Genomic DNA, 19,271 nt, shown 5'->3' with positions numbered 1-19,271 from the left:
ATTTTCATACTAATTAAAACGAATTTTCTATTGTAGACTTAGTAAAAGCTATACAGGAGCTCGGGTGCATAATTATTTTGTAAAAAACTGTATCTTTAAAAGTTTTAAAAAAGCTATCCAAATAGCCGGTCAAGATAAAACATTTTTGAGAACGATATATTTCGTCTCTGAAATTGAGATTGAGATAAACAATATTATTGGCATTTTAAGACCATTAGATAAAAGAGGACCTAAATGCTAAACAGAGTATTTGGGTTTGGTTTAACACTTTGAAGTTTACTATGTGGTTCACATGATTGTGTTCCTTCATTGCCTGGATGACTTCAGTATTCAAGTATAATAAAGGACAACAATAAAAACAATGAGTGATGTGAATGAAGGTGTGTCCAAACTTTTGACTGGTACCGTGTGTATGTATATGAAAAGTGTTATTTTAAAATATTACATTTTTAAAAGTACAATTTTTGGACTATACATATGTACAATAATGGACATGTAAAAATAAAGGCATATGAACCAAACATGATGGAGGAATTGCTGTTTTTATTATCAAATAAATACTTTCACAAGAAAGAAACATACAGTTGTCTGAAGGATCATTACACGGATCAGCATCTGAAATCATTCTTTGAGATCATCCTCATCCTGCTGAAGCTCATGCCTTACATTTCTGACGATGCTCCCTCAGGCATCATTCTTCAGCTCATTCAAAAATTCTTTAAAAAAAAACTTTTAGTCAGTAAAAGACCCAACACTGTCAGCAAAAGCGCATTGGCTGTATTTTCCTGTTCACAAAACAACAGCTTAGCATCTCAGCAGCAAGTGCAGCCAACCAGAGTTGTCCCTTTGAGCTCGACCTCTGCTCATAAAGGGACAGTTGAACATGTTGGTCATCGAAGCCTCACTCTCGTGGTGCATGGAGTGTTCTCTGGTCAAGACTTAGAGCACAGGAAGGAGAGACGTCCCTGTTTTCTGTGATTCCCAGACATTTCTGGATTATGACAGTAAGCGACTATATTCAGACAGGGCAGAAGATTTCTTCACACCATCCCAAATCCTGGCAGCATAGTGAAACCTGGGCAGATACAAAACAGACACATCTTACATTACATTAGAAACAAACAAATTAAAAACACAAACAGAGATTAATGTAGTACTCCAGCTGTCGTATCATGCAAAACAGCGTTTCCCAGCGTATTCTTTGCGAACCATAAGGGTATGAAGGTCACGTTTCGGTTCACGCAAACGTATTGCGAAATGCACAGTACAGGCAGTCTATAGGAGATGTGTGAAACCAATGGACGTAATGCAGAAGTAACAGAAGTTTTGCACCTGGAAAGTGTAGCTGTAGCATTGTTGCTACTAGAAACTTGTTACCGACTTAGCCCATAGCCTGCACTGAGAAGTTTAGCTCTGAGCACAGGGGCTGAGTATGTATGGCAACTGGAAACAGCACACCCGAGAGTGTTAAAGACACTCAGGAGCTAGAGGACCCGTCTGCTGCTTTTAAATCAACTGTGTGTAAATACTATGGGTTCCCTGTGATCTACAGCAGGGCCAGGCGCTGCTCAGCGGGTGTAGGGTATGTTTGTGGAAACCCTTCTAACATGCTAATGCTAACGCATTATTGGCATATACTTATCTATATATCTATATATATATATATATATATATATATATATATATATATATATATATATATATATATATATATATATATACATACGGCAACTACTTATCCCCACTGCTTTTAATCAACCTAGATGTGAAATCAGACAGGTCCCAAACATTGTTTTTTCAGTTTGGAGCCTACTGTAAACGTACTGTATAAACATACAAAGAAAACATGGTTATAATAAAGTTCCATTGTTATTATAAAGTTAATAAATGTAAGGCAATACAGAATGCTCAGCCTCTTTATTTTTTTCCACCAACCGTACTGAAAACGTGTAAACCGTGAATTTTCTGTACAGTTACCCCCCCATTACAAATTTTAGTGCTTTTCCAGCTTTGACGCCAACTTTCCTTAATAATGGGCTGCTTAATTCAATCAGGTGCGAAGGGTAGTGGCCCTCCAGGACCAGGGTTAAAGGATAAACATGTGAAATAGACTAGTGACGTAGTGAAACATGATAATCAGCAAGAACTTTTGTCAAGTAGTTTGCCATACCAGTTTTTCTCTGTGAGGATGGTGTGTGAGAGCTGATTACGAGACATAGCAAGAACTTGGCTGCGGAGTTTGGACACAAGTGAAGAGAAGCTGGGGTGGCCCCTGTAGCCAGGCAGCAGGGAGAAAAGCGGCGTAGATCCTGATCCTATAATAGAAGAAGTGACAGTTTGTGGTTTTAATTCTACAGCATGTAATAAAAAAAAAAAATAATAAAAAAAAATAATAATAATAATTTAAAAAATAATAATAATATATATATATATATATACATATATATATATATATATATATGTATATATATATATACACACTTATATATAGTGTATATATATACACTTTGCAGATTGTCGCCCACTCGCCCCACCAAAAATTGTTATTAATTCACACCTTGCGCTGTTAAAATAGCAAAGATGCTGACGAATATATCTACGCTGATGGGCGTGGTGGTCTGGGAGTGACCAGGACAAGTGTGTTCAAGTACATTTCTGGTATATTACTATCTTGGCAATGAAAAAAAACATGTGCGCCACTGGCTAAATACAACCCTGACAACAGTTAGATGGTCATTATAATCTTGGCAATGTAGGCAGGCCGCACAGAATAAACAGAATCCTAAATAGTTATACTAATATGTTATGATAGCAAAGACACACTCACACGCCCTAAATCAAGTTGCGCAGTGCGCATTTGACGGCTCGTCTATAGATTGATAAAATATGGACCTTGGTGTTACAAATAATTTACATGTGCCACATCTTCAATCATGTTTTTGTGATTTTTTTTTTTATTTAGTAAGGATTTTTACAAGAACAAATGTTTTGGCCATTTAAATGTTATAAAAAAGAAGAAAACATAAACTACAATTACAACATTTTACTGACCTGCTCTTGTCAAGGCTTCATCACCATCGTTCTCCAGCAGTGGCAAAAGAAAGAGATTAACTTCAGTTCCAAGATAGTCCCGTTCAAGTCCAGGGAAGATATTACAGTCCAGCATGGACAATGTACCTGAAAAAGCACAAAACAGGTAAAAAGGTATTTACTAACGGTTACCGTTGTGTGAGTTCTTCTCTCACTTCTTAGACGCCTTAAAAAGAATGATGTGTAATTTAATATACTTGAAGGATGTTAGTTTATCAATTTTGCTGTAATGTTTTCCATTCAAGAGTTTGACTGTTGTACATCAATTTAATATACAAGTTAACTCTTTTAAGGGTCATTTTAGAATCAATTCCTTCTTTTATAGTTTTAAAAAACGTTATACCATACATCATTTTTTTCAGAGCTCTTGGCTTTTTTTTATTTATAAGATTTCAACTCAAAGAAAATGTGCTATATATTGATTTTAAGTATCATGATTGCTTTTCTCATTCTTAAATAGTAACAGCAGCAAACTGGATAAGCACTGCTTGAACTAACCTTTATATTTTAGATGAGAGTGAGCCATCAGCTTGTCCACCACCATGTGCATGTTCTTCAGGTTTCGAGGACAGAATTCCTCCCTTCTTGCTTTGTTCTGCAAGAAGACTGCAGAAAAGCTCACATTTATTACCTGATATTGCTCACAATTACATGATGTAAATGTTTGAGCATTTTTTTTATCTGAATATCATTTTAATCTGTATATATATGAGACGTAAGGAGAATCCAGTCTGAGTTTAGATGAGCTTACTGAGGTGAGGATAGTATTCAGATCCATCATCTGGCCCTGAGGATCCGGTGCTGTCATGACTGGCAGATGGAGTTGAGGGCTTTAGCATCTCAGCAGTTTGAAGAAACCTGACAAATACAACCAACGCACATTTCACAATGTGAACAGAACAACTGTCAGAGTGCATTTACTACAAGCCAGTTTACAGAAGTAACACAGATTTCTGTTCCAGCTAATAATTAAAGCAAAGAACAGTTTTACACTAAAAAGAGGGTCTAAAACTACCAGCAAAACTAACAATTGATTAATTGTATTTAAAATTTGTATTCATACAAATTTAACTAAAATATATTTTATTACGTTTTTAAGTGATTGCACATAAAGTAGTACAATACAGGTAGTACTACAAAAAGTAGTAAAGTGGTACAAAAATGATACATGTTTTTTCAAAATGTTTATCAAATAAAAATCTGACAAGTGTGACGTGCAAAAGTACTCAGACACCCCATATCAATACTTAGTAGATCCTTCCTTTCGCTGCATTTACAGCTGCAAGTCTTTTAGGGCATGTCTCTACCAGCTTTATGCATCTAGACTGAGATGTTTTTCCCCAGTCTTCTTTATAAAACAGCCCAAGCTCAGCCAGGTTGGATGAAGAGCGTCTGTAAACAGCTGGTCATAATAATCTGTGGGTTTTTTTAAACAAAACTTATTTAATGCTTAAAATCTAAAAACGTTCTGACCTGTACAGGTTGATGTCTGTAAACCAGTCTTGGACCACTATTACAACATGGCACACAGTGAAGAGAAAGGCAGCTATCTGCAGGGACTAAAGAGACAAAACAAAACAGAAAACAAAACAATGCATAGTTGGAAACATGCGTTTAAACATGGCACATTCATTAAATATAGAAAAAAAAAATTCTGAAAATAAACATTTTAACTTTTATTTTTCATACTAAAAGGCGCACTTAAAATCCTTTAATATTCACAAAAATTGTTAGTGCGCCTTATAATGTGGTGCACTGAAGTACAGCGTTATACAGGAGTTTCTGTATTTTAGTATTAGCAGTAGCCGCTAGTTATTTCACTGTTCAGAGGCGAGTATACTGGACTGTAGTCTGCATGTTTACTGTGTTAAAACAAGCTACATGGGACAAACCGATAGCTGATAGCGCTCTGGCTTACTGGAACACTCAGGGTTCCTCAGTGTGTAGTGCTGTTGGGTGCCATTTACAAGCGGTAAGGACTGCTAACCAAGGCTAGCACTGCTGCTAACAGCGCAATTGAAAATATTGGAAATCTAAGGTTACTGTAAATAAACGGAAGCTCTTTACTCATCCAAATCTGTGTAGATTAACCCCCCTTCTTGATAAACTAAAAGTAAAACATGGCAACACACTTGTTCCTTACTACTCTCGCTTAAAATGCGGTTTATAGAAAAACAAAGTTAGTTTAAAGAGTAAGAACAAGTTTATAACAGGCTCAAAGGCAACAGCACTGGAAATTATTAAAATATAAGTTAGTTAGTAATATAGTTTTTAAACACACACTCACCTGCATCTCTACATATGTGTGTGGAAGGTTATATTCAGGGGGCAGCTTGCGGTCATTATTAATGAGATGATCCAAGATGGAGGGGCTTAGAATCGGCTGAAACAAACACAGAAACAAAATACACTGTAATAACAGAAAAAATATACAAAACAAGGCTAGAAAAAGTACATTATACTGTAGTGACATGAGAAGTCACAGATTCTAAGAACCTGCAAACCCAAGAACTACTGTCTAACCTGCGTGTCCAGGAAAATGACTCTCTCCTGCGTGATGTAGAAGTCAATCCCACAGCTCTGGTTGCCTCCTCGCTCTTTGATCTCTTGGGTTTGAGCTCTAAACACATATGATCTGTATAATGCAGAAAACAGTGTGGTTAGAGATTGAACATAATGAGCATGACTTTGAAATGATCTTTAAATTAGGTTTATTATTTGGTTGTTTATCCTTATGCAGGAAAGATTGAGGATTTTTTGTAACAGTTTGATTTACCACACCTTGTGAAGTCCCATTTAAAAAATATCATCATAAAAATAAAAAGTAATGTAAGGGGGAAAATGCCATTAAGAACAATATAATAATATAAAGAATACCTCTGGTCCTCTTCAGGTGTGTTAGCTGAGAGGAAAGACATGATTGTGGACTTTCCTGTCCCCTGCAGTCCTATGACTCCTACAACCAGCATGTCTGTCTGGTCACGCAGGTACTGAGATAAAGACAGGCAAAGAGACAAACTTAACAAAAACACAATCTCAAAAACAGGAATAGCAAAGCAACCACTAAGCGATACGGAGTTACAGAGACCTGCACTGTGAAAAAATCCAATATCCTGGTCTTTATTAACTTCATTTAAAATGCCCTGTATTGATGTCTGTTTTGGACAATATTCAGGTCAATTTTACATCAACTTTGTCAGGTGCCAGGCTGGTTAGGACTTTTTTTGCTTTACTAGAATGGAAATTTGCAGCTTTCTTTAAGAATAAGATTGACATAATGCAGCAATAATGGGTGTCCCGGATCCGAGAACCAGTTTAGGCATATGTATATCATATATGTTCCATTTGATCACACATAAGTCAGTGCTGAACAGTGTTATAAGAGACACTTACCTCCATAGCACTGTCACACCAGTTCATCTGTTCATCCACCAGCTTGATACTGTGCTTCATCTTCTCAGGTGGGAGAAGCTTGGTCTGGCCAATCACAGCTGTTGACAAACAGTAATGATACTTGCTTTAGAAAATCAATTCAATTCAGTGACACTCAAAAGCACTGAGTGGAAAGTGGAAAAGGTGTGGAAAACTAGCAAAAGTATTCACAGATATCATTTAAAAAAAAAACCTTTGTACTGCAGAAAAGATGCTCAAGGATTTACACTGACCCATTTTTAAAAAGCTAGTTTATTGAAAAAAAAATACAGGAAGCCAGAAATTCTAATCATAACAACATAATAACAATTCCCATGCAATACCAACTTAGGAATCCAAAGGGTGTTTTAAAAGGTCATGGTTCCATACAGAACCAAAATAATAACAAAAATAACAAGAATAACAAAATAACATTTTAAGAGTTTCACAGACTACAGAAAGTAGTATATCTGGAAAATATTTTGCAATAAATATACAAGGGAACACCTCCAGTCACTTAATTCACTTAATTCAATGGCTTAATTCACTTCACAAATATAGTGCAATCCTCAGTGCAGAAACTTAATAACTACACTCTTAGCAAAAAAAACAAAACAGGTCTAGATAATACCAATAAGGAGTTTTCTGACTCACACAAACAGTAAAAGCCTTGCTGGTCTAATTTTGGTGTCTCTGACTGAAAACACAATAATTACAGCTATCATCAATGCTATTTACATTTTATGTCATTTTAGACACTTATTTTTTCATCTAACCAATCCAAATGGAGATTTAAACAAGCTGTCAAAAGATGAGTGGACTGTATGTCTGTGGTAAAACTCACGGTCAACAGCCCCAGTAGAAGCAGCAGAGCCCATGCCCCGGTTCTGAATTTGGTAGACTGGCTGCGTTGGGCGCTGGCCTTCCCTCTCCAGCTTTGCAACTCCAGGCCCAGATGCTGGAGGTGCAGTTTCAGGGGCAGCAACAGATTTCCCTCCTTCTTCTCTAGGTTTCATAAGCATGATAGGCTTCTCCAAAGGGGTACCACCAACTGGAGCATTCTGCTTTGACTGAAAGAGAAAAGGACATTTTCTCAAAACACTTAAATTGACACTGTTACCAGTGGAACTGGCTGTAAATAGTGATTTTTTTTTATTTCAAAAAAGTTCAATAGAATTTTGCTAACAAACAAATTATGATATCAAAACAGACAAAGAAACTCATCTTGCACCGCTGCTTAAATTAACACATGATCAACACTAACAGGGGCTCACCCTCTCTCCGGGAGGCTTGGCTAGAATGATAGGGGTTTTCTGGAGGAGCGGACCAGGGGGCTCTTCACTTCCATCCTAAAAACAGGGGACAAAAATGTTAACAGTGTTTACATGATTACTGCTGGGTAGAACAAGTGCAAACACCGGTCAGAGTTAAATTAGTACAACAAATCCCATGAGTCTTGCACATTCAGTTTCGTTTTGATCTAAAGCACTAGACGCACCCTTAACACATACACTGCCTGGTCAAAAAAAAGTCTCCACCTGGATTTAAGTAAGTAAATGATGTGTGGTTGATGCTGCAGTTGGTCTGCAGGTTTAGGTTCAGCAACAGTAAGTGCTGACTACCTGAATATACTGAATATAGACCAAGTTATTCAATCAAAGGATTTTTTCTTCCCTGATGGCACGGCTATATTTCAAGATGACAATGCAAGGATTCATGGGGCTGAAATTGTGAAAGAGTTCAGGGAGCATGAGATCATCATTTTCACACATGGATTGGCCATCACTGAGTCCAGACCTTAACCCCATTGAGAATGGAGATGTTGCTAATGCTACAGGTTGTGAACAGTAGTTTTTAATAAACTTCTTGTACAGTTTTAAAGTTCTTTATGCCTCCATTTTAGTGTCAGGGCTCTCCAGATTCTACCAATGAGGTGTAAAGCTACTTTGAGCCTGGATAACAGATTAAAAAGTGATTTATCTGCAGGGGTAAGAATACGCCCTGTATCACCCAGTCTAAAGGGTGTTTGGACACACAGAATAAAATTGTTGGATCTTGGAAAGCTGCAGGAGGGGGGTGGGCTATTGAAGTAGATGGGCTAGTACTCTTTATCATTGTTTTACTACACTCAAAGTCAATTTCACACCAGATTTCTCCTTTAATAGGGTAAAACTGGGTAAAAACATGGATAACTATATGCCCCTACCGATAGCATTGTAAAGCTGTTGTGAGCTTCAGCTAAAAGCTCTGTATTTTCTAATGCTGTGGGTGAAGGAAGGTGGGCTATTTGGCAGAAGTTTCTACTTATTATCATGTTTTACTACAACCCAAGTCCATTGCACACCGGATTTCTCCTTTAACTCTAATCTATCTAACTAAATATCCAGTGTGTTGATGATATTTATGACTGTATAGAAGTCACGTTTGTCCCAATAAACCAAGGGAAAATAATGGTCCAACCCCAGCAGTGTTAACTCGAATGACAGGGGGAGTTGAGAGGCTCACCCGCCGCTCCCGAGGACCAAAATCCCGGTCTCGGCTCGGCCCAGAGAGGTTCTGGCCGGGCGGCCCGGGTTCCCTGTCTCTCCGCCGCCGCCTCCTCCGGCCCTGTCCGTACAGCCCGGGCTGGCTGTGTCCAGACTCCGACATTTTCAACCTAACGCTTGTACTTAACCGTGCAGTACTGAGGATAAACGAAAAGCTAATGCTAAGATAAGCTAACTCTAAATAACTAAAATACAGTTAGAATACAGTTGGCATAGCATAGCTTAGCTTGCTAGGTAGGTAGCTAACTAGCTACGCCCCATAATCAGTTCCAATCACCACTACACACAAATATCACATATATAAAAATGTTTTCTGGTCGGTATTCTGATATATACACTCTAAACTAATGTAAAAAACTAAAAATTAAACATTTACAGTACGCCAAGCACAGATAACACTGCTTAGTTTAGCTAGTTAGCTAACTAGCACACTCTGCTCTTCCGTGCTAACGTTGCCTAGCTACGTGTCCCCGATCCGGGTGGAACCCGAAGAAGGGCGAATGTTTGGTTCCCACAGCTGTACAGCCACAGCTATTACATTATTTTAGTAATTTAATTATAAAAGGAAAGCTCATATATGAATGTATTTCACACAGAGTGATCTATTTTAAGCGTTTATTATTGTTAATTGCCAATAAAAACCCACAAATCAGTGTCTCTGAAAATTTGGATATTATATAAGACCAATTGGTAACTTAGCTTTGTAGTACCTGTGGATATAGCAAACTTACGTTTACATTTTGACATGTTTTAGAGCAAGAAAACATAAGTATATAAACACAAATGTAAGAATATAGTAAGAATATAAACAGTCAAATATACTTGCACGTATGCATGTTTTTAATAATGACCCACTCATTGTATTGGATGTACATATGTCATGTAACATTATATTAAAAATGAAATAAATAAATACATAAAAAAATCAATACATCAACAATAAATTCATCCATCTTTTATGGTTCAAAATAACAAAACAGCAAAAGTTTGGGCACCCAGCACTTTTCATAACACTTTTTATATAGCAGCTAGTCTTACAGTTCTTATCTAAGTGAATTTTGACCCATTCTTCCTCGCAAAAGGCTTTTAGTTCTGCTATCTTACATACTCTGAACTTTATTATTTTTGCCTCTGGCTTGTTTATATTTTTATAAGTTTCTGCCTCCATTACCAGACCCTGCAACAGCTTCATCCACCAGGCAGTCAGACTCCTCAACACACAGAGACTGAACTGAACCCCCCACTGAACTGTCTCTGTTCCTAAAAGCAATATTTGCTGCTCTTTTTATAAGAACTATAATATAAGAACTTTTTACCTCAGTAACTGCTGTGATCATATATGTCCTATATGTTACAGAATGTTTCATTGTACTGTACTGCACTGGCCTGTCTGCTCAATTGTCTTGCCTGCTGTATTTATTGTATTAATTCATTGTAGAGTTGTAGTACTATGGTGCACTTTTGTTACACATTTGCACTTTATGTTGTCTATTGTATTGTTGTTCCATGTTGAACCACGTTGGTTTAAACATATTTCGTTACCTGTACTCAGATGTACAGGTACATTTACTTGATTTGCATATTTCTGATGCTGATATTTGCAGGTGAGGATGCAGGACAGGTTTCCTTCTGTTCAGTATATAATGTAGGTTAGTGTGGGTATCTCTGAACAGAATAACAGTACGCCACAGACTGATAAATTCTACTGAAGGTTAAACATAATTAGTCAAATCCCTGGATTAAAAAGACAGGTCTTTCAGAGTCTTTGCAAATTACATCTTTAAAGTAAATAGACACTGCTCTTAATCCACAGGAGGGTGGGGGCATGTATAGAGTACCCTGTTGAGATGTGTGTCATCATGAGGGTGGAGAATGAAGCATCTGGATAAAGTTACAAAGCAGGCCGGTGGTGTCTTCCCCTTTTTTAGGTATATATTTCTCTGTATCAGTTTCATCACCTTCACTTCTCTCTGTACCCTCCCAGCTCTCCTCATTCTCAGCTGAAATCAAGATGATCCAGTCCGCCCTCCTCATCCTCATCAGTGCACTTTCCTGCGAAGGTATTTATAGCTATTCTTTTTTTTAATTAAACTTACTTTTTTAATAAAACACTTTTATTATAGCTTTTATCATAGCTGGTGATGGAATGGTTGCATTAATTTAAAGATATACAGCTCTGGAAAAAAATGAAGAGACCACCTCAGTTTCTGAATCAGTTTCTCTGATTTTGCTATGTACAGGTTTATGTTTGAATAAAATGAACATTATTGTTTTATTCTGTAAACTACAGACAATATTTCTCCTTTCATATCAAATTCCAAAAAAAAAGAATATTGTCTTTTAAAGCATTTATTTGCAGAAAGAAAAATAAAAAAATGGCTGAAATAACAAAAAAGATGCAGATCTTTCAGACCTCAAAAAATGCAAATAAAACAAGTTCATATTCATAAAGTTTTAAGAGTTCAGAAATCAATATTTGTTGGAATATCTCTGTTTTTTTATCACAGTTTTCATGCATCTTGGCATCATGTTCTCCTCCACCAGTCTTACACACTGCTTTTGGATAACGTTATGCTGCTTTACTCCTGGTGCAGAAATTGAAGCAGTTCAGTTTGGTTTGATGGCTTGTGATCATCCATCTTCCTCTTAATTATATTCCAGAGGTTTTTAATTGGGCGAGGTCCTATCTATATATATTATACGATAACTTAATTAATGATAACTTTGATGATAATTTATCATGACAGTCCTAATTATGGATGTTCTCTGGAGTCCAATAGTATTTCTGGAAGCTGTATATCAAAAAGTAGATCTGGCATCTTAATTTTCTTTCTTTTTTTATTATTTGGATGAGGGTAAGATAATGATTACACCTGGAAAACAAACAGTTAAACTAAAATAATACAGCAAATCTAAGTTTCTTTGGTTTGCTAGTATTCTGATATTTCCTGAAACAATCATAAACCTTTTTTGTGGGTCAATTTATGTTAATTTATTTAATTTCAGTGCTTTCCCTGACCTGCTATCAGTGTATACCCGAGACCTCAGTGCAGTGCACTGACCAAAAAGTGAACTGTCCAACTGGTCAGTGCGGCAACATGAAAACCACAGCCTACATGGGTAAGACAGGACAGTGTCTTTTTTCATAATCTGTATAATAACATAAATAATAAGCTCGTATTCTTTTTTAAATTATGTGATCTCTGAATTGTTTTTCTGTACTTGTTGGCTGCAGGCAGCACTGTACTGGTGAACATGGTGATGAAGAACTGCTCCTTGGCTCAGCATTGTGTAACAGCGTCTGTGAACTTTGGAATCACCAAGACAACAATTAGCAACCAGTGCTGCAACACAGATCTCTGCAATGCCCAGAGAAAACCAGGTACACACTCTTCAAAAACACTACATTTAATTTAACAGAATCAGGTAAATTGATCACATTTACATCACATAAGCACAGGTAAGTGAAAATGTAGGTGCAAAGTCCCTCTCTACGGTGGCCGAGAAAGCCCAACGCAGTGCAAATTGAAAAGCGCTGCAAAAGCACAAAACACATCCATCAAAATTACAACACAGGCGCAGCAACTAGAAAAACGCGCTGCAAATAGAAAAACGCGCAGCAAAAAGAAAAACGCGCTGCAAATAGAACCACAACACAACGGAAGTGAGTCACAACACAACGGAATTTTCCCGGGGGACCGTAAAGGAGCTGTACCAGCTGTATACAAAGGACCATAAGTGGCAAACAAGCTTCTGAAAAGTAAGTTATGTTTATTACCTGTGATTACCACGGTTGTGTGCATATTATTAAAAGTTCTGCTTCACAAAACGCCTTGTTTGCCACTTATTGTCCTTTGTACACATAGTGAAGTCCGAGACGTTACTGAAGACGCAGCTTAGCTGGTACAGCATCTTTTAAGGTCCCCCGGGAAAATTCCGTTGTGTTGTGACTCACTTCCGTTGTGTTGTGGTTCTATTTGCAGCGCGTTTTTCTATTTGCAGTGCGTTTTTCTATTTGCAGCGCGTTTTTCTAGTTGCAGCGCGTTTTTCTATTTGCAGCGCGTTTTTTCTAGTTGCAGTGCGTTTTTCTAGTTGCAGCGCGTTTTTCTATTTGCAGCGCGTTTTTTCTAGTTGCAGTGCGTTTTTCTAGTTGCAGCGCGTTTTTCTATTTGCAGCGCGTTTTTCTATTTGCAGCGCGTTTTTTCTAGTTGCAGCACGTTTTTCTAGTTGCAGCGCGTTTTTCTAGTTGCAGTGCGTTTTTCTAGTTGCAGTGCGTTTTTCTAGTTGCAGCGCGTTTTTCTATTTGCAGCGCGTTTTTCTATTTGCAGCGCGTTTTTTCTAGTTGCAGCGCGTTTTTCTAGTTGCAGCGCGTTTTTCTAGTTGCAGCGCGTTTTTCTATTTGCAGCGCGTTTTTCTAGTTGCAGCACGTTTTTCTAGTTGCTGCGCCTGTGTTGTAATTTTGATGGATGTGTTTTGTGCTTTTGCAGCGCTTTTCAATTTGCACTGCATTGGGCTTTCTCGGCCACCGTACCTCTCAGTTGTAAACCACAATATATACAACCAACATATAGAATATACACAATTAACACTATATATACACATTATTTCACTACTTAAAGGGACATGGTAATAATACGTGGTGTCAATCGATTTAATGCTGACCTTACAGCTAACAATTTTTAAGCGATTTCACAGTCGCAGACAAATTTCCAGAGTAGGGATAAACTCTGCTCGAGTGGAGTTGCAGTCGTGTCTTCTTGATCGTGGTTAGGATGGAAAGTCTTTTCTCGTCCTGCATTCAGATAAAACAAACCTTGATTTTCTTTAATATTATCGTATTAAGTCTTGAGACTTGGCTCACTCAAATAGTGACGTGCACCATCTCATCAACCAATGGCAATAATATATTTTGGTGTGCAGCTACAATGCCTTATATGGTTCTTACTTAAATATGTACAATATTTTAACCCTTGTGTGGTGTTCATATTTTTGTTACTCGTTTACTTTGTTACTTGTATTTAATTCGGCAAAATGAAGCAATTTTACATTAAAATGCTTTACACATGCTTGCTCCACCTAAACTGCAAGCAATATGAACAGCTTACGTGGTTAATATTTGCCCTTTACCTTTCTTATGTTACATTTCTTTCAAAAAGTTAGCAAGCAGGACAAACAGAAGCCCGTTTGAGCAATGCTTTGTTACAGCCAGTGTATGATTACAGGCTGAGAGCAAGAAACTGATACAGAAACCCGCTGGTGACGACCTTATAAATTAATACATGGCCACCCACTGTGCAAATACATGCTTAAACTACATCTTTTCTAGGTCATTTTTTGCACGTCCAGTTTTGGTCCCCTGAAGGTGCAGACTGTGACGCCTGATGATGTATTTTTTCTAATGTCTTCAGGACCTCTGGATAAGGGCTAATGCTAGTCAAAATGAAGTCATTGTGGACATCGTTTCTATGTCAAATTTAGACTCATTTTAGCCATCGTTTTTATAGACCTACTGCTTCTAAGCTCTGTGCATAACTGAATTGCCATTTCAGAATGTGGTATACTGTTCCAGTTCTTAAAACAGGGTCTACTGAGCAACTCTGCAAGGGTTCTAACCCTGATGTTGTTTTACAGAAGCAACAAGCAACACTCCAAACGGCCTTCAGTGTTACACCTGCAATGGAGAAGACTGCTCATCAACCCTGGACTGTGTGGATGAAGAAGACCACTGCATCAAATCAGCAGGTAGGAAAAGGTCTAAACACAAATGATGCATCCAATAGTATTATTACTACTTTTTAATAAGTACCTTCACTTCTGTGCAACTGTGTGTATTAAAACTGTGTGTATTAAAATGGTGTGTATTAAAACTGTGTATTAAAACACGATAACGAGTACAAACGTTTTGTTGAATAGCCCACCCTTGTTCTCCCCAAGCATTAAGAAATACAGAGCTTTTAGCCGATGCTCCCAACAGGCTTAAAATGCTAGTGATAGGGGCATAGTGTTTTCCTTTTGTTTAATATATGTTTTTAATGGACATTATATTAAGTTACAGTACATATAAAACAAAGGCAATGTTAACATCCATTTTCAATAAACAACATTTTCTGCAACCCCCTTTTCCACCCATGCTGGTCTAACGAGAAAACAAAAAAAGGAGAGAAAATAAGTAGCATTTTTAGGCAAAGACAATGAAATAAAATGTAAAACATGCAAATGTAAATAGAAAATAAAATGACTAAAATAAATAAATATGGACAAATGTGGTAATTGGTTAAAATAGTGAAGAAGAGGTTGCCAAGTTCGGGAAAATTTGTGAGTTTAAACTCTTAGGGTAAATTTATTTTTTTCCAATTTCAGAAAAGACATTAAGTCAGATAACCACATGAGGTTGTCCAGTGTAAAAGTAAACCTTTTTTCGGCTATTAAAGATTAAAAGGACAATAAATTTAATTTACAGTCAATTTACAACTTTAGGTAGTTCAGTGGGATGCCAAATAGAGCTATTGAGGGGCAGGGGTCTATACAAACACCCAAAAGGGCATAGTGTTAGCTCATGTTTCCTGCAAAGAATCGTTATTTTTACACCATTAACAAGCTCAAAGTAGCATTACACTTGGTGTGACAAAGGATTAGTAGAATTCTGAGGGCCCTGACATTTAAAACGAGGCACTGAGAACTTTGAGAGTGCACATGTAGTACTGATCAGCAAGCTACATAACAGGGATTTGACCCAGGGGTCTCCTAAACATAGATTTAACCATGGACCTCTTGGCAGCACTTTAGACATGGTTTTCATAGGCCTACTGCGTCTAGGATCTGTGCATAATTAGACTGGCATTTCAGAAGGTGGTATACTGTTCCATTGTCATTGAACGGGGTCTACTGAGCAACTCTGCAAGGGTTCTGACCTGATGTTGGCCACATATTGGGGCATGTCCTCCCAAGCACAATGTGTACAGGTAGTTGTCTGTTCCCCTATCCTACCTATTTGTTACTCATATTACTGGGACTTGATTTTTAAAATAGAAGAGCCTGAGAGCTAAATCAAGGTACTGTGTGAATAAACAGTGTTTTTAATAAACTTTCTGTTTATTTTTTAAAGTTCTTAGGGCCTTATTTTTAATGTCAGGGCCCTCAGAGTTCTACAAACGAAGTGTGGAGCTAATTAGAGCTTGTAAATAGTGTGTAAAAATAGTAATTTCTTTGCATTGGCACACTATGCTCCTATCACTAGCAGTGTAAGCCTGTTGGGAGCATTGGCTAAAAGCACTGTATTTGGAAATGCTGGGGAAGAATGGAGGTGGGCTATTGGACAAAGTTTTGTACGTATTATCATATTTCATTACAACCCAAGTCCATTTCACACCAGATTTCTTCTTTAAGAGGTTTGAAATAGAACTTTTTGTCTAATGTATAAGGCAAAATATTACAAAATTCACACAAAACCATTAATAGAATTAAAAGCTATTTTTTATTTCATTTTGTCAGCAAGTTTATCTTTAATCAGAGTTTGAAGATTCAGTTTTTGAGGTTTTTCTCTTTTGCTGCCTGCAGTTGGTGTTGAAGGGCAGAAGCTGATGATGAAGGGATGTGCCACTAAGAGTTTCTGCATGGGAGATTTATCTGCTCAGCTGGCCCAGTCAAGTACTGTGGTTGGCTTGAGCTGTTGCACGGGAAACCTGTGTAATGGTGCTACAATCTACACACAGAACTTCCTTCTTCTGGGGCTTTTGCTTGCATTTATTACTCTCCACTGAAATCTGCACCTATTGTGCTTTTCAATTTTACCATTCTAATATTTTACAAAGTTCTGGAGCTCCAAAACCGTGTAAAAATGTTTGGGAAGCTAAATTTATTGGATTAAAATGTAAAGTCTATATACATCCTTTTGTACTCTGAGTTGCCAGTTCATTCGGTTCACCGTCAAAGTAAGTGGAAAGCAGGTACCAGCCAATAAGTGACCTAAGTCCATTTTGCCAATGGAATGATCTGTGATTTCTCGAAGGAAATGGTGAGATTGGGATGGATAGTAGGTCAGTCTTGCTGGAATTAAGTTTCAGCTGATGAGCGGCCATCCAGTTTGGATGATTGTGTCAGGATTGTGGTCCAGGGAAGGCAGGCACCAGCACCCAACCATAATTGGACTTTCACCACTATTAAAGCAGCACTAGGTAGGATTTCTTTGATTTTTGATCTTTTTAAAGAAGCAAAATTACAGCTAGAAACTCACTGCAGCGCTGCATTGAGATGTAATGGTTGGAATAGCGTCTCTCTCGTGTCTGTGCCGGAGCTCCTCTGAGCTCAAACCAGACTCTGTAAGTTTTCCGAGGCGGCCGCGACCAACGCTCGCGAGAACTGCGACCTGCTTTCCGACCTTTAGTTCTAACAGTTCTACAAGGACTACTGGTTCATTCTTTACAAACTAACATACAGACACTCTGGCAGAAGCTGGAAAGAGACCGAATATGTCTGTGAAAGCCAGAAAACGAGAAAGAGAAACTAATCCGCCTGAAACATTTATTACACTCTACAACTGTAGGGGGAGCCCACGAGCACAAAATCTCAATCCTACCTAGTGGAGCTTTACGCAAACAACAGGAGCTAGCTCTAGACATGCGGTGAGAGAAGAAAATAGACGATTAAGAAGGGGGTTATGTAAATAATTTAATGTAAGACCTGCAATAGAAGTAGTTAAATGGATTACAGCAATGATGACTATTACAAAAGTCTGTAACCAAAGTAGTACAGAAAATTGATGTACCGTAAATCAGTGAAACTAATAAACTGGCAACTCAGGGTACATTTCTGCATTTCAAAAGACAAAATTATATCAGTCTCATCATGTTTTGCTGATAACAAATGTAATCAATACTATTTAAAAAAGAATTAGATTAATTAATTCATAAAATAAACAAGATATCAAGCATTAAATCCTTTCTACTGTATAGTGTAATAGTAACTGCCAGTAACTGTAATAAAATGGATAGTTTAAGGGCAGAGACACAAAACAGGATCTTAGGTTGTGTTGTGCAATATTGTAGTGCACTATGACATAATAAATGTAATACAATATATAATATATATAAACTCTATATGTGAGCTTACACTGTATTTAATGTATCTAATAAATCTGAGAAAAATCAGCAAATATCCAGCCTTTGAGGAGCTATATCATAACAATTTCAACTGCTTTTTGAAGGCGACTAAATATAAGTATAAAGAAGAAGCCAGTCAAATACGAGTTTACTTACATACACAAATTGAGCAGTTTATTAGGAACACCTACATGTGCTTTTGGCAGGTATGTTACAACAGCAAGAAAGCCAAATAACAGAAAGCTAAGGTTGCATCAGAACAGTTGAAGACTGGGGTAACGTAGCCTGGTCTGACAAATCTCAATTTCTAATAAAGTGTAATAAATCATTGCCTGAATTTCACAGTCTGTTTAAATACTGTTGCTGACCATGTGCATCCCTTCATGGCCCCTATTTACTCTTCTTCTTATGACTACCAGCATGATGGATATGAGTACCGTAAAGGAAAAACTCCCTTATGCCAAGAGGAAGAAACCTTGGGAGGAACCAAGGCTCAATAAGAGGAACCCGTCCTCCTCTGGTCGACCCGCATAGCGCAAACAAATAATATAACAAAAATATCTATACAAAAAACAACTGTACAAAAATAAACTGTACAGATAGATTAGCATGTGGCTATAGCTAACGCAGGAACAGGTTCTCAGTTATGAATGAGTCCAGGCAGTTTAAAGTGTGGCAGGAATGGATCATAGAGGGCCAGGCTGGTCACTCTTTTTGGGCATCTTGATACATGCCAAATAGATAGATATAAGGAAAACAGAAAAGTTTATTAGGAATACCTACATGTGCTTTTGGCACATAGATTACAACAGCAAGAAAGCCAAATAACAGAAAGCTAAGGTTGCATCAGAACAGTTGAAGACTGGGGTAACGTAGCCTGGTCTGACAAATCTCGATTTTTAATAAAGTGTAATAAATCATTGCCTGAATTCCACAGTCTGTTTAAATGCTGTTGCTGACCATGTGCATCCCTTCATGGCCCCTATTTACTCTTCTTCTTATGACTACCAGCATGATGGATATGAGTACGGTAAACCACAGATCTGCAGTATGATAGGCTTAATTTCTGAAGGTATAAAACATGTAGTAGCAAATATATGTCAAATATGTGCCACAGGTTCTCAAG

General features: G+C 37.5%; 2 protein-coding genes across 2 annotated transcripts; one reads left to right on the top strand and one right to left on the bottom strand.

Annotated features, from left to right (window-relative positions):
- Nucleotides 1–523: 523 nt before the first annotated feature.
- smg9 (SMG9 nonsense mediated mRNA decay factor) lies at nt 524–9,521 on the bottom strand. The gene is made up of 13 exons (XM_007250806.4): nt 9,007–9,521; nt 7,776–7,850; nt 7,346–7,571; nt 6,484–6,581; nt 5,968–6,080; nt 5,614–5,725; nt 5,378–5,473; nt 4,564–4,649; nt 3,842–3,948; nt 3,589–3,696; nt 3,052–3,177; nt 2,171–2,315; nt 524–1,075 (listed from the first exon to the last, which is right to left on the bottom strand). Exons 1-13 carry the CDS (start codon nt 9,148–9,150, stop codon nt 997–999), a joined length of 1,515 nt encoding a protein of 504 aa, XP_007250868.3. The 5' UTR covers nt 9,151–9,521; the 3' UTR covers nt 524–996.
- A 1,416-nt stretch (nt 9,522–10,937) lies between these two features.
- On the top strand, nt 10,938–18,473 carry LOC103045648 (urokinase plasminogen activator surface receptor-like). Its single transcript, XM_007250805.4, has 5 exons — nt 10,938–11,107; nt 12,054–12,167; nt 12,283–12,429; nt 14,679–14,789; nt 16,605–18,473. The coding sequence occupies exons 1-5, from the start codon at nt 11,059–11,061 to the stop codon at nt 16,805–16,807; spliced, it is 624 nt and encodes a 207-aa protein (XP_007250867.3). The 5' UTR covers nt 10,938–11,058; the 3' UTR covers nt 16,808–18,473.
- Nucleotides 18,474–19,271: the final 798 nt, after the last annotated feature.

This window comes from Astyanax mexicanus, chromosome 6 (assembly GCF_023375975.1).
Source record: "Astyanax mexicanus isolate ESR-SI-001 chromosome 6, AstMex3_surface, whole genome shotgun sequence".
Classification (NCBI taxonomy): domain Eukaryota; kingdom Metazoa; phylum Chordata; class Actinopteri; order Characiformes; family Acestrorhamphidae; genus Astyanax; species Astyanax mexicanus.
Note: the sequence above shows the minus strand (reverse complement) of the source record. Positions and strands in the feature narration are given on the sequence as shown.

What these genes read in the sequence shown, in the direction of transcription:
- smg9 (XM_007250806.4), bottom strand. Translation starts at nt 9,150, where the DNA reads ATGTCGGAGTCTGGACACAGCCAGCCCGGGCTGTACGGACAGGGCCGG. An exon ending in TTCTACTGGGGCTGTTGACC is followed by an intron (nt 6,582 to 7,345) that starts GTGAGTTTTACC and finishes GTTTGTCAACAG; the next exon opens with CTGTGATTGGCCAGACCAAG. An exon ending in CTCTCATCTAAAATATAAAG is followed by an intron (nt 3,178 to 3,588) that starts GTTAGTTCAAGC and finishes GTGCTTTTTCAG; the next exon opens with GTACATTGTCCATGCTGGAC.
- LOC103045648 (XM_007250805.4), top strand. Translation starts at nt 11,059, where the DNA reads ATGATCCAGTCCGCCCTCCTCATCCTCATCAGTGCACTTTCCTGCGAA. An exon ending in CAGTGCACTTTCCTGCGAAG is followed by an intron (nt 11,108 to 12,053) that starts GTATTTATAGCT and finishes ATTTAATTTCAG; the next exon opens with TGCTTTCCCTGACCTGCTAT. An exon ending in CCACTGCATCAAATCAGCAG is followed by an intron (nt 14,790 to 16,604) that starts GTAGGAAAAGGT and finishes TGCTGCCTGCAG; the next exon opens with TTGGTGTTGAAGGGCAGAAG.